The 14187-nt window shown below is 38.7% G+C and overlaps 2 protein-coding genes and 1 long non-coding RNA gene across 7 annotated transcripts in view; 2 read left to right on the plus strand and 1 right to left on the minus strand.

Moving 5' to 3' along the window:
• Positions 1 to 3408: 3408 nt before the first annotated feature.
• Positions 3409 to 13309, minus strand: erich1 (glutamate rich 1). The gene is made up of 6 exons (XM_032547871.1): positions 13059 to 13309; positions 12015 to 12152; positions 11789 to 11935; positions 10368 to 10760; positions 8767 to 8961; positions 3409 to 5662 (listed from the first exon to the last, which is right to left on the minus strand). Exons 1-6 carry the CDS (start codon positions 13075 to 13077, stop codon positions 5562 to 5564), a joined length of 993 nt encoding a protein of 330 aa, XP_032403762.1. The 5' UTR covers positions 13078 to 13309; the 3' UTR covers positions 3409 to 5561.
• LOC116709379 (uncharacterized) lies at positions 6646 to 8099 on the plus strand. Its single transcript, XR_004336857.1, has 2 exons — positions 6646 to 6760; positions 8001 to 8099. It is a non-coding gene; the product is annotated as an uncharacterized LOC116709379 (long non-coding RNA).
• Positions 13310 to 13439: 130 nt separating the features above from the next.
• The window catches only part of dlgap2a (discs, large (Drosophila) homolog-associated protein 2a), a 183204-nt gene continuing 182456 nt past the window's right edge, over positions 13440 to 14187 (plus strand). For all 5 annotated transcript variants that reach the window (XM_032547864.1, XM_032547866.1, XM_032547867.1 and 2 more), the window contains exon 1: positions 13440 to 14007. In XM_032547864.1, coding sequence (XP_032403755.1) covers positions 13990 to 14007 — 18 coding nt within the window. In that variant the 5' untranslated portion in view covers positions 13440 to 13989. The remainder of the gene's footprint in view (positions 14008 to 14187) is intronic.

Consider the following 14187-nt stretch of genomic DNA (forward strand, 5'->3'; position numbering starts at 1 on the left):
AGGAAGTGTAGCTACAGGAACTTCACCTTCAATGCTTTATTTTCTAACTTTATGACATAGTAGATGTTTTTTAGGGAAATTTCTGGCCCACAAAGGACGGAGGTGGGATCTCCTGGGAGGTGGGAGCTCGGCGGGTTACATCCAGGACACAGGTCCTATGTGTCACAGCGCCAGGACCGCCGGCGTCAGTGTGCGTGCCAACCCAGTGCAGCACACGAGTGGAGGGCCTGTGATGAAGGGCCAACTGCCTGGAGCTGTAGCCACACATTCCGATCCCCACGGCCCCCAGCAGCATAGCCATACCAGGCATGGTCTTCTCAGCCGGAGGTGTCACAGGCATGTTATGGAACGCCTGGGTCTGACAGGAAAGAAAAAGCGACAGCTATCAGTTCTCCAACTAAACTAAACTGTGATTTTTCTCTTTAGAGAAAGAAAAGACTTGTCATTAGACACGAACAGTTTCATCTATGCCGCTTTATGGGACACAAAGATGAGCAAATCATAAAAACGTAATCCTTTCCATAGCTGCTGTGTCACAGGCAGTTAGGAAGCAATTCTTGTGTTCACTCATCCACTGCTCATATCTGTGTACAATCCAATGGACTGTCACCATCCGGGTTTCTCGGTTGTTTGAGACATAAACAACCACCACAGTGCAAAAATAAAAGCCGTTCCACAATTACAGGCACAGCAGCTTGGAAATATCTCCTAATTGTGGATCATGAATGTATATTAAGATAGCGCTGTGTTTCATCATCTTGTCACAGCGGAATTTATTGAGGCAATAGAGTGAAATAAATGTCAGCATTATGGCACCATATGGCTTAGGGGAAATCACTTTGTCAAAGCCAGTGCAGAAACAACTCATGGGAATTTTCTTAAAACCAGGATCAAGTTCAGTCATTAAAGCTTTTTCTTTTGTCTATTGGGTATTAAAAAACTTTGCTTCTCATGCAAAACATTAGATTATTTGCAAACAAGATTGCTCAAGTAGTTAGCTATGAACCTGGAACATACAAATTGAGATTTTGTTTATGTAAACGTTGAAAGAAAAGTTGTACTTTGCTCACCTGCAGCAGCCTGATGTAACCGGGAGTGAGTGTTGGGAGTCTGAAAAACATCTTGGAGCCTTCCACCATGGACTTCTTTTAAAATCCGATGGAAATCAGAGATAAAGGCCGGATCACCTGGGCTCTATTTTCTGAAGCTCCTCTCCCTGGACTCCCTGGATGGGATCCCCCACTGACGAATGGGCGGCCCTGGGTGGATGTGCTGACTGTCCAACCTATACTCTGTGCTCTGACATGAGACAGCCTGGTTAGCCCTTATACCGACTCCTTCCACTGTTTGCATAACAGGAAGGCTGCAGGAGGTGAGACTAAGGAGATTAAAGGAGCTGGGACACATGAACATGGACAAACAGAAACATTTGGAGATGTTTTCTAGATGATGCGTTGACATTAAAAATAAGATTGTAAAAGTGCATGACACTGCTCAAACATTTTATATTATGGTCAAGAGAATGTTTTGGAATAGACTCTAGGGGATTAATACCCCTGAACCTTTCCAGATTTTACCATAATATAATCACAGATTTCAGTGCCTCTTCCTATTAGGACTTTATGGGAAATTATATATTTTGTTGTACTTTTTATGAATGAAAAAGTAAAAATTAGGTCTGAAACCTCTATAAAAACCCAGCCAGTCAGCTTTTAGTAACCCAATTGGTTAATTGTGTTTTAATCTTAGTATGAGTTCTGCTAAAGCTTGCTAGAGAACATTAGAGAACAAATAGCACCATAATTGCCAGAGAACTTTGAACACAGCAATAATCGATACAACATCCAAAAAATAAAAAGGATTGCACAACTACAAACCTATCAAGATATACTTGCCTGTCTAAATTGGCTGGCCTTGTAATGACAATATTAATCAAAAAAGCAGCCAGTGGTAAACCTGGAGGAGCTGAAGAGATCAACATCTTATGTAGAATAATCTGTTGAAAGGACGGCTTCTTAGTTCTGCATTCCACAAACACTATAAATGTGTGATGACAATACATCCTGAGTTCACCACATGAAACATAATAGCATCATGCTGTTCTTCACCTGGGACAGAGAAGATGGTCACACTTGATGGGGAGAGTGAAATACAAGGCAACTGTAGAAGCTGTAAAAACCTTGAGAGTGGGGTGGAGATTCACCTACTAGCAGAAGCAGAATCTTACAAATTAAGCCTGGGAATGTTTAGATAATGCGACAGACTGGCGACCTGTCCAGGGTGTACCCCGCCTCTCGCCTAGAATGTTAGCTGGAGATAGGCACCAGCACCCCTCGCAACTCCTCTAAGGGACAAAGGTGTACAGAAAATGGATGGATGGATGTTTAGATGAAAAGATCAAAGGATATTCATTTCTGAATGGCTCACTCAAGTATAAGTACAGCACATTAGCATCATGTGTAACATCTTCTCCAACTACTGCAAAAGTCATCTAAAGTAAAAAAAAACACCAGATTGTGTCATCTGAATTTGCTGTTATTCTGTTGATGTCCAACATGGCCTCTTTTGCTATTTCAGCTGTTTTTATTTCAGATTTAATATCTCTCTTGACCGCCTTGACCACAGGGTTCTCGGTTCCAAATTTAATAATGAGGAAGCATTGCTGTGCTGAATATCCCTCGTTGTGGTCAAGTGAAATAGTCTCCAGAGTGAGAATCCTACAGTAACCCTGTCTCTCATCAATGATTATAAATCTGGCTCCTAGTTCATGTATCCATAAACAGTGTCAATGTCTGACAATAATAGGTCTTTTGATGCCAGAATTTTTTTGTTTGTTTGCGCAAAACAGATGCATATAAAAGTGCAAAACAAGATAAATCTGATCCAAAAGGCTGTTATGTAGCAGTGCGTAAGCCAGAAGATTTCTCCCCCAAAGCCACAAATATGAATATAATGATCAGAAAACAGATTTGTTGCCTGGAAAACTGAAATATCTACTATAAGACAAGTTAATAGGGGGAACTGGGAGAGAAAAAGAAAAATAGGACCAAGGCATGTTGGGTTTACTTGGCCAAGACCTTATGTATAAGAGATACTTTAATGAATGACGAAATCTAAATCATTGAGCAGTGGCTAGCAACCAAAAATGCTAATCTGGAAATGTACTGCACCAATTAATATTCTCAGAGAAATCCTTGATACTTAGTGCTGTGGTGCATTTGCAATTTCCTGACACAAGGGAAAACAATTTAGATAAAAATATATTTATGCAACCACAAACAACTATAACTACTTACTACTACTTAAAATATAAAAGTACAGCTCTAATAAAATGTACAATGCAAAAGTAGACTAACTTGTTGTATACTTCAAACTGAATTTCTTATTTATGACAAAATCAGCAAAGTATGCAAATGTACAGCTTTTTTAATAAAACAGGTTACTCAATAGATAATATACGTACATATTCAGTACAAAAATGTGAGGAGGATTATCTAAACCTGACACTTATAAACTCGCTGTTGTTGGGAAGATAATTAAGCAGTTGATCCAGCACTGAAAGGCCTCGAGCTATTAAACTAATCTAAAATCGGTCCATTAATCTGCAAATGATCACCCCTGTTTGATCTCACATAATCTCACAACGTCTGCCCTTATTTTCTCCTCTGGCTAATATCATAACAATGAGAATCTGAGCTCCCATCAGGTGCAGCACCTGGTCTCCATTCATCCACAAACACAGGCCACAGATGGCTGCCTTCTCTTAAAATACCCAGTCATCGCCCACACATATGTGTTGTGAGTCGTAACCTGTTGCTCTCCACTGGTGTGTGCTGTATCCAGAACAACACTTCCACTGAAGGTGATAAGTCTCAAGCAGCTTTGGCTAAGGCCACCGAACTGTCACCGTCCAGCTGAGATAATTATTTGGCCTTTCTCTGAACTCGTTGCTGGGCTGTAAGCTGTGGGAAACCGTTTTAAAATAGCTGCAGACAGGCATTCTACGGAAATCGCGTTAAATCCCCATGTGGTATAGGTTTAAACTGTTTACCAACAAGAGTGCAAATGTTACCATTTAAAGCACACAACCGGAGACATAAAATGCTCAGTATACACTCAGTGCATGGTCTGGGTTCCTTTAGCATAAATTACTGCATCAGTGCAGCGCAATATGGAAGCAATCAACCTGCAGCTCTGTTCAGATGTAATGGAAGCCCAGGTTACTTTAATAGAGGCCTTCTGGTTGTCTCCACTGTGGTCTAGTGTCGCCCCCCCCGAGCTTTTAGGTCGGATGATTTTGCTGGTTAATCAAGCTCAGTAACACCATGGTCATTAAGCCTGGATTTTTTATTGGCAGTGTGCTACACTAGAGTTTCTTGGTAGATGGCTATGATAACTTTGTACTTAATAAAACACAGAGGCTTGTGAAGTGACTCCCTAAATCATCACTGACTCATTCTACAACCTTTCAGACTTTTACAAAGATTAACTTCATCTGAAAGGACTTTGGATCACTATGCTGTTCCTTTTCTTCTTCAACTATATGAGATACTTCTGACATTGTCTCAGATTCAGGAGCATCTTAGCCCAAGGACAGTGACAAAATGCTCAAGCGTTGTATACATGTCTGATGCCTCTTACAGAACCAACTCCAGCCAAACACCATTCCTTGCGACATTAGACTTTTCATTAGTACGTTTTGATAAAGCACTCATAGCAATGTTTGATGTCAGTCACTGTCATAGCCCTAACAGTGGATTAAGAATCTTGTGTTGGTCTGGTGTAAATGTAACTCTTGAAAAATAATGTTTCAAGTGTAATGAACCCCTAGAACCAGATTTTGCTTACTTTTTTAAATAAACTACTTAAAGCAATCATTTTATGTAGATGCTCCAGAGCATAAGAATTAAATGACAGGGAAGTTAAGAAGGTTACCTAACTTTTAAAAGACTTAATTAAATGTCAAGAACCCCCTGGTGGTTAATGGGTGTTCACTGACTTCATTATTCCTTTGAGGCATTGATGTTTCTTGGCATCGAGACAAGCATCTGTTAGTGTAAGCCATACGTGTGTGGTGGGTACAGCGCGTCTGCTGTTGTAGCATGCAGGACCTTAGCAGGACACTTGTTGGAAATCGTGTTGAAAAGGTGTGAGGTCTCAAAATTGCAGAAGCAAAACTGTAGCAAACCCATTGTTATAGGTTTCTTTTTAAAATCAAATTAATATGATTAAGAAAAGTATAACAAAAAAAGCATTTTACACAGTTGATATTTGCTTTTTGACAGGATTTGTGAACTACAAATTATATCTACGTCAAAATAAGTCTGTTACATTATTCATGTTTTTTTCAACTTCAAGATAACTCATAAATGGAAAAAACGTAGAAATTGGGTCTTGTTCGCATAAATAAGGACAGAAAAATCCTTGACACAGCAATCCTTAAATGAAATCTTTTTTCATTTATTAAAAAAAAATTATAATTTTCAGTAGAGACCAAAAAATTTCCCAAAAAGCACAAATAACCCCTCTGTACAGTGTCTGGTTTTTAGTTGCAGATGGTATTATTGCTGTGTGGTTGGAAGTCTTGTCTCCTTGTCTCTCTGCATAGGAAGAATCTCTGTGATCCAGTATTTGAACAGGGAAACAACAGCATTGGCTTCCTCTGAAACACAAAAGGACAGACTGAATCCCTTCGGTTACTGCTGACAGCACAATACCACATGAACAATTATGGTTCATGACTGGTTTTTCTCACCAAAAATGTGTCAGCACATCATTTGAAAATCTGCTTCCCACACATTTATTTAGAGACATCCTCCATCCAAAAGACATGGAATCCTTTTTTTTTTTTTATTTCTTCTCAAAGTTTGAGCTCAGGTTTAACTTGTGCAAAAAGTAAAAACAAATGGCACAAGGAAGGCTTGTTGAGATGGCATTATTCATGGAAAGACTCCCAGGGTGAACCCAAACATGCTTAAAGGAAATCTGCTTTAAATCTGATCTTGAAGTCAATTAATTGCTATCCCTGGGGGGTAGATGGAATAAGAAGAGCTTTGGGAACTTTATTTGAGGAGCTTTAAAAGCACGCATTCACCTGGATTAGCTCCTGCATGACAGTGAATCTGGGTTACACTAAAGCACAAGATACTGCTTGAATAAGGTGGATGGTGTTTGAAATGCTGAATAAATCCTAAACATGTTCAGTTCAGTGATTCATAATGATGATGTCAAATTTAGAAGAGATATGAAATGTTTTCTTGCTTATACCCCTGACGGATTTAAATATAGAATTATTTTCATTGAACTAAGAAGTTTCTTTGGGATAGGAAATAACATACAATAGATGCAAGAGTGTGCCATTAATGTAGGATCAATTATATTCAATTTTAATCAATAATGCTTAATAAATGTAGTTCTTGTTTTAATTTACAGCTAGCTTTTTGCATGTTTCCACTGGTATTGTGTTGATTTACCTTTTGTGATTAGTTGTTGGAAGCCTTACGAATCCTAAAACTCCACATCAGAATCAAGTTGTTGATCTGGTTGGATCAATCCAAACCTTTAATATTACTTCCAGTCAGAACAAGCACCTTTATCAAACTAAAAGATGACTTTGAACATAAATCTGTCAGGGCTGTGAATAATTCTGGCCTTGGCAGTAAACATCAGTAGTCCGGGAAGAAAACATAATTATGACATAATATAAGCTAATAAAAAACACAATGAAGATTGTCACATGTTAAGACCCAGGGGTAGGCCTGTCACGATAGCAAATTTTGCTCAACGATTAATTGTCTCAAAAATTATTGCGATAAACGATAATATTGTTTGAAGACCTTTTTACACTGATTTAATGAAAATGACGAAATAATGCATGCAATTTCCTGCCAAAGTTAGATACACTTTATTTTCAAAAGAAGACTTAACACTTGAGCTGCTAAACAAAATAAACAAAACAACCAAAAACAAAAATAAAATGGATTCTCAGTCTCCATTAACAAAAAACGCACTTGAAAAAAAAAAAACTAAACATAAAGCCAAAGTGGAAATAAATACTGCATTCAACCAAAAGATTATATGAAGTCTGTATACTATGTTGCCCTTCAGTAATAATTAGATTTAAATAGAGAAGATGGGCACATCTGACTACCTGATGCAATAATTCACACTACATGATTTTTTGCTGCTATTTTTCCCCTTACAACAATCTTAGATCGTTGGTCTTTCTAAGATTGTGTGGTGTGTTACGGTAGATCGTCGTTGCCGCTCCGATCTAAATCAGGGTGTTTTCCCCGACTGGGAGCGTGACGCAGCCTATTGAATGTGACAGGTAGCCAATCATAAAGCACGGATTCTCCTCCACGCTTTCTGAGGGGAAATTACGTCGGGGAATCCCAAACAGCTGACACGGCGCAACCGGTGGAAACAACATTAATGTTTATTCAACATGCAAAGAATATAGAAATGACAAGGAGAGGAGTTGGAGCGAAATTGCTACCGCAGTTGATAAACCCGGTAACTTTTCAGCTGTTCTTCGTTAACGTGACGTAAATAGGTTATAATGATTTTCATTCAGTCAGGACTTTACGCTGACACTGGCCACATGCATTGCAGGTAGATTGTAGTAAAGCATTGATTAATGCCTGGTTTTAAAATTAGTTCACTGGACTTGTAGCCATTATTTTGTGCCCATTGTTGGACACCACACGGCAGGAACGAACCCGATCGAACCGTTAATGTGTTGTCTGTCAGGTTTTGAAAATGGGCCGACAATCAGCCGGCAGATCTAAGATCTTGTCGTGTGTGCTGGGCATTACACTAAGGAAATGAGGAAGGGAGGAGTCAGTGGAGAGCACCGGAGTTGAGCCTTTTTTCATTCAGTGTCATTAACAGAAAGAGAAAAAGGGAAGAGACGATAATGCCGATAATTAAAATGACGTCGATAGTTTTAATTTATCTACGATTAATTGATTTACCGTTTATCGCCACAGGCCTACCAGGGGGTATGAATACTTTTACAAGGCACTTAATAAAGCTATGCATCGTCTAACCTGTCTAATCTGGTGCTGAATTTTACTTGGATAAACTACCTTTTGCTATAAAAATAAGATGCCTCGTGTAATGGAATTAAAAAACAGTCTATACCTGTGAATAGAAGCATGACTCATACAGTAGGAAGATAGCTGCAGTGCTAGGGAGTTTAAAAAGCTTTGAGGCAGATGTAAAACGGGTGGGTGGAGAGGATTCTTTTGCAAAGCAGAAAACCAGTCATTTTGATGACACCTGAATCCTCTGGTTGGACTTTCTTCAAGCTCATTGAAGTAAGTCCGTGCTCATCCTATTCCTACAACACAATCTGCTTGCCCTCCTACCCCCAACTTCTCAGAAAAGGTTAGAATGAAATAGAGACAGGAGGTGTCTGGGGATGCAAGAAAGGTTTTGACTGGTGATGGCCTTAAGGCAAGACAAAACATGTTTGCTAAACCAGGGGAGGTGCAATATGGGCAAGATCACCTCTAGTATTAACCAAACAGAGACAAGTAGGTGCAGGTTTAGGCTGAAATAGGCAAGTGAGGGCAGGTATAATCAGCTGAGCAGTAAATATTAATAGGAGGCAAGCAAGAGCAGAGCGAGACAAGTATTAACCTGCAAGGATGTGTTTGAGAAGTGCCAGGGGCAAGCTCCAGCAACAACCATGGAGCGTCATTTAACAAACGCTTCTTACTGACCTATTTCCATTACACTTGCTATAATAATTTGACCCACCTTCAGACATATAGGCGTCGTTGTTGAGCTCTGCGAGTGCCGTTTCTAGACTTTGAGCTTGATTCTGTTGAATTAATTTTTTAAGACTGTACAGCTTGTTGAGAACAGAGTTTGGGTTAGATCCGCTTTCTAGACACCTTAGAAGGCCATCCACTGTAGCAGAAAGATGAGGAATCTTGATTCCACGAGGAGAGGCTGAAAATACAGTAAATTAAAAGTGGTTTGATATACAAGACATTAATGTAAAGTTTAAAATCTTATAAAGGACTAATATTAAAACATCTTCAATCTATCTATCTGTATGGAAAACGTTTGAGACAACATGGACAACACAAAGGGCTTCGAACACAATAAAAACAGGAGGGGGCTTCAGAAATATGTGTGACCAACCTGTCAGATTCAGTTGCGAAAAATGTTTGTTTACATAATAAGCAGCGTTATATTGTCTAACTTTTGTGAAGCTGTGCAAGATTTAAGTTTTTCCTAGATTATGACTTTCCAGTCCAGCTGACAGATCTGAGTGCAGTAACCGTGTGGACAAAGGTCTTGCTGGTCAGACAGCAGCCCAATATAAGACCACATTGAGGCTCTTAATTCTTCCTTTGTTCTGGTGCTGGAAGCTTCAAGTGGTTTAGAGTCATCAAATTCTTTCACCCTTTTCTTAAACTACAAGGAGGGTGAAGATTAGAATCAAAATTAGTACTTTTGTTATACTGAAAAAGTAATAAATCTTGGTAAATGTTAGATATTTCATTTTTCAACATTAAAATTCAAGTCACAAGAGTTGTCAGAGTTGAGTGTGCGACAGAGAACTATTGAGCGAGTGTTCGTGAGATTTAAATGCACACAAATTAAATTATTGTGTTTACATTGATATGTGCAGTCAGATCAGTGCCACTCCACACCGCATGCTCAACAAAAAGGCATAAATATCACAACACACAGAAAAGGCTGGGGCAGCAAAATACATTTGAATACACCCCCAAGCCAATCAGTGACTAGCAGTTTTCTGATGTTGCATTTCAGCCCGACTTAGCTCTCTTGAAGTGGGGCTGATGCCACATAACCATTACTAGTGGAAAACCCTTAGAATAGGGCAAAGTGGATAAGAGCCACATCATTTGTTTGGTTACGTCTTTCTTTGGATCAGTTCAGTAAATATGTTTTGACTAGGTTGACTCATTTCCAGTTAATTCTCTTTCAATCACATATTCAAGCATTCCTTTAAATGATGATCCTAAGTCTTAAACCAAAGAAATATACAGCGATCTTTTTGATTCTTTTATTGGAGCGTTAAATAGATGGTAAATGGAATTAAGTTATGTAGCGCTTTTGCAGTCATACTGACTGGGCCACATTCACCCATATTTATAGACCATTAGGAAACTTGGGGTTAAGTGTGTTGCCCACGAAGCAGGAATTGAACCTATAATCTTTCGATTTCAAGACAACTACTCTACCTACTAAGTCACAGTCATCCATCCTGCAGGGAAATAATCCATTCTATAGACTGAGAGCTGCTTTAACAAAGGGTACATGCCTCAGTGCAGAGACAATGATCAATGTCTACAATGGCCTGCAGTGGAGGTGCCAATACTCACAGTCTGACGAATAGATTTCCAGTGTTGTCTTCAGGAACTCTGACACCTCAGCAGCTTTTCTCTGGCTATCTTCCTCCTCCTCTTCATCTCTACTGTAAGTGAACTCCAGAGCAGCAGCACGGGGCATCAGTCCTAAGGACAGCAACTTCTCTTTGTGCCTCTTCTTCTTCAGCTTTCTCTTCTTGTTCCTGCTAATGTGCTCGCTTCCTTTGTCCACTGCCACCTGACTCTGACCTGACCCGTCGCTCACCGGAGGGCCATCTTTCCCAGAGTCTTGAGAAGGGCCTGGCTTCTTCTTTTTTCTTCTTCTTCTCCTTTTCTGGTCTTCCGCCTCCCGGTCTTCCACCTCCTTTTCTTCATCTTCCTCTTCATTGCTCCTATGCACACTTTCCTCTGTTAGAAGCGAGGGTAAATTGCTCGTTAGTGAATGTTTGAAACTATTGTTTCAAAAGCTCAAGACAATTTCCAGATATCTCTCCTCATTTTAGTTTGTAAGAGGATATATTCAAAGTCACCCGTTTAGATTTCCTTCCATAAACCCTCTCGTAATATTTTGAAGACTTGCAAAATCTTACTTATGCATGCAATTTTGATGTGTTGTTTTCACAGTTCAGAAAGAGAAAAATCCCATTATTTCTTGATGTCCCTCGGATTTAATTTCAAATTATTTTGCATTTTCTGTACATCAAAAGTAACAAGGTTACAGCTTTTTTCTGCTTTGCACTAACCAAATCACCAAGTACACATTTCAGTTAACATAGGTGATAATATTCAAAGAATTACAGTATAAAATTACACATACTTGTCAATTTTTATTTATGCCGCATCTAAAAGATGAATTGTCGGATGGCTGAGCTGAAGAATGGAGAAAAGTAAGGATTCAGTTGTAAACAGTTTTTCCAGGTTATTTGTTGTGTGTGTATTTATAACATAAGATGAGATAAGCATCTGTAACCGATTAATTTATCAGTTTGCCATCTGTGCAAATTATTTTGAGGAGAAACAAATATTTATTTAACTCAAATACATTATTTTTTATATGTATTATGTTTCTGGGTGTTTAGTATTCTTCCTTTTCATGTAAAAATGGATGCAAAGTTGGACAGGATTATTCAACCGTGCTATATGATCAAGCTGCTTCAGAAAAAACATTACAGCCCTATAAAGTGATATACAAATATATTCACCCAAGATCAACCATCAGCTGCACTTCAATAAACTTAGTCTCAGCTTTAAAAAAAAGATCATGATTAATTTTTACTGGTACTTCCAGTATTTTCCTGCATTGGAGCTATAAAGACAATCAAAATGAATGACTTCAATTCTTGGGAGAGCAAACCTAGTGAAAGCCCATCATAAATCTCTGTGAACTAAATGGTGCATGGCAATGTCCATAAATGTTAAGACTATGGCTGTCTTACCAGTAGGATCTTCTTCACGGTTTACGCTTTCAAGCTGGAAGAGTGTCACAGATTTCTCTGCATGTACATTGTAGCCTTGAGGAGGAGGTAGGACTGTGTACATCCGGCGGCATTGACTGGCTGCATTTTGTGGCATCTCTGCATCTCCTGATTCAAAGGTGATAAATAAAAAACATATAAATGTAATATAAAACAAGAGCAAGGATGTGGCAAGGTGTGAGCTTACCAAATGCATTTTCTTCTCCACATGTTCTTTTCACATGGGTTGTTGTGGCCTGATCTTCTGAAATGGCTGATAAGTTTTGCTCCTTTCCCTGAGTGGTAATTGCAGGATAGAGCTTCTGGAGAACCTTTGATTTAAACACTGTAGAAACAACACAGGGATATCTCTTAAATTGTTTTTTGATTTTTTTAAAACAAATCTCATTCCTTTGAGACTAGGAAGGGCCTTTTACATACAGTCCTGCTGAATCAAATGCTGCATCATTTGACTCTAATGGACCCGTCAAATTAAATAAAATCAAGCAAAATCGAAGCATGTAGGATTCAGTGTATTGCAAACATATTCAAATGCTTGAACTTGTTCATTTTTTACGTTACAGCCACAAAAATATTTTAAAGAGATACTTTAAAATATCTCTTTTTAAAGTATATTTTTAAAGAAAGATATGCAACACAAATATATAGCATAACTGATGAAAGAAAGCAATACATTGTTTTAGAAAATTAGAAGGTTAATTTGCGGGAGGGCACGTCACCCTGCCAGTTGCACTTGTGAAACATTTTTAATCTTGCTATGAATAATCTTTCACTTCACCAGCACGGTTTGTGTTGCTTTTTCACACACAATTAAAAAGACTATTGTAACAAACTGTGCAAAACTCGAAGAGTATGAATACTTCTGTAAGATTGCATCATCATCTCAAATGTGTCCTAACCACCAATATTAGAAAACATTATTCTCGTTTTTTTTTTTTTTTTAATTCTTTGTCATACTAAAAGAATAATAAAACTGCGAGGTGCCTTCACAAAAATCTTCATGTACACAATGAAGGATAAATTGATTAAAGTCATTACATTTAGCTACGCGAGAAAACTACAATGAAGGAGGAAAGAGTGAGACACGTGCATTTGTTTACAACACGGGTAGTTAGCAACTTAGCACGAGACTAAACCAGCTAGCTGCATTATCGAGACATATTTTTAGACATATGTTGTAGATATTGTATACGACAAGCTATTGTAGGTGACACAACAGTTATCAGCTTACCTTCCTTTCTGTGTGCCATATAAACATTTCCAGCGTTCTCGAAACGAGGAAGACGCAGAAAGCTAAGCAATTTAGCGAGCTAACTATGCTACCAACATTCTAGCTTCTGCTAATCCGACATTGGTTATCTGGTACCTCGCATAGTTATTTACGCGCTAAAGCTGGTCCACAATTATCCAACTGATTATTTGACTACGCATTAACTAGACTAAAGTTTGAAACTCGTCTCTTCCTCACCAACATTCACCGCCCACCCATTTGAAGGTGGAAACAAACAAGATCGCGAGGGTTCAACCACGGAGCCAAACTCTGTTCACTTTCCTACAAATTTTCAGTAAATTTACTTTTCTACATAAATAGCTTTCTTATTACGAGGGTTCAATACAGCGAACTGACGACTTTAACTCACTCTTCAAATCGGCAAAAGAATTGTGCTTGTTTTACACAATACCAAAAGGTATAGGAGGTTAATATAACTATAGAATAGTTTAAGTAGACGATTACGGGAATAATTGTTTACATAAAATAGGTAATAAGCTAATAAAATCTAATTATACACAGGACGAATTAATTTCGAGACTAAGGTTTTTAGAATGGCCCACATCCATTTATTCTGACGTCAACCAATCGATCAAGATAATCAAAGTTTATTAAATATCATGATTTATTTAAATGGATAACTTTTTTTCTCCTAAAAAGTGATAAATCAGACTAGAGCTCCCCATGTGTTTGACTCCTGTAACAACAACGACTTGGGGCGTGCGCACACCAAGCCTCGCTGTAGGACGGGATGGAAGCGAGATGAGAATACTAAGCAGGTACCTCATGGCTCAGTGTCAGCACGGGATGAGTTGAGATTTGCGCACCCATCAAACTTGGCTTGGGACCTCAGCATGTGAGCGCACTTTTGCAGAAGGAGGATCCGCCCAGGATGTCAGCTCTGAAGAAGGTAAACCCCCCTCCCCGCCCGTCCTTTCTCACCACTCTAATATCGCAGGACACATTTAATAATGTTACAGTAAATTATAAGATGTACCGCATGTATGACAGAGAAATGGGTATGTATTTAATCTGGGCTGGTTGTGAATTTTTTTTTTTTGTGCAAGGGAATTGGATGATGCATTATCTA

Source organism: Xiphophorus hellerii, chromosome 19, assembly GCF_003331165.1.
Source record: "Xiphophorus hellerii strain 12219 chromosome 19, Xiphophorus_hellerii-4.1, whole genome shotgun sequence".
Lineage (NCBI taxonomy): Eukaryota > Metazoa > Chordata > Actinopteri > Cyprinodontiformes > Poeciliidae > Xiphophorus > Xiphophorus hellerii.

Bases quoted from the DNA above. Each gene is read 5' to 3' on its own strand.
- erich1 (XM_032547871.1), bottom strand. The intron at 10,761-11,788 runs GTAAGACAGCCA...CGCTTCTAACAG, and splicing joins CCGTGAAGAAGATCCTACTG to AGGAAAGTGTGCATAGGAGC. The intron at 8,962-10,367 runs GTGAGTATTGGC...CTGTATTTTCAG, and splicing joins GGAAATCTATTCGTCAGACT to CCTCTCCTCGTGGAATCAAG.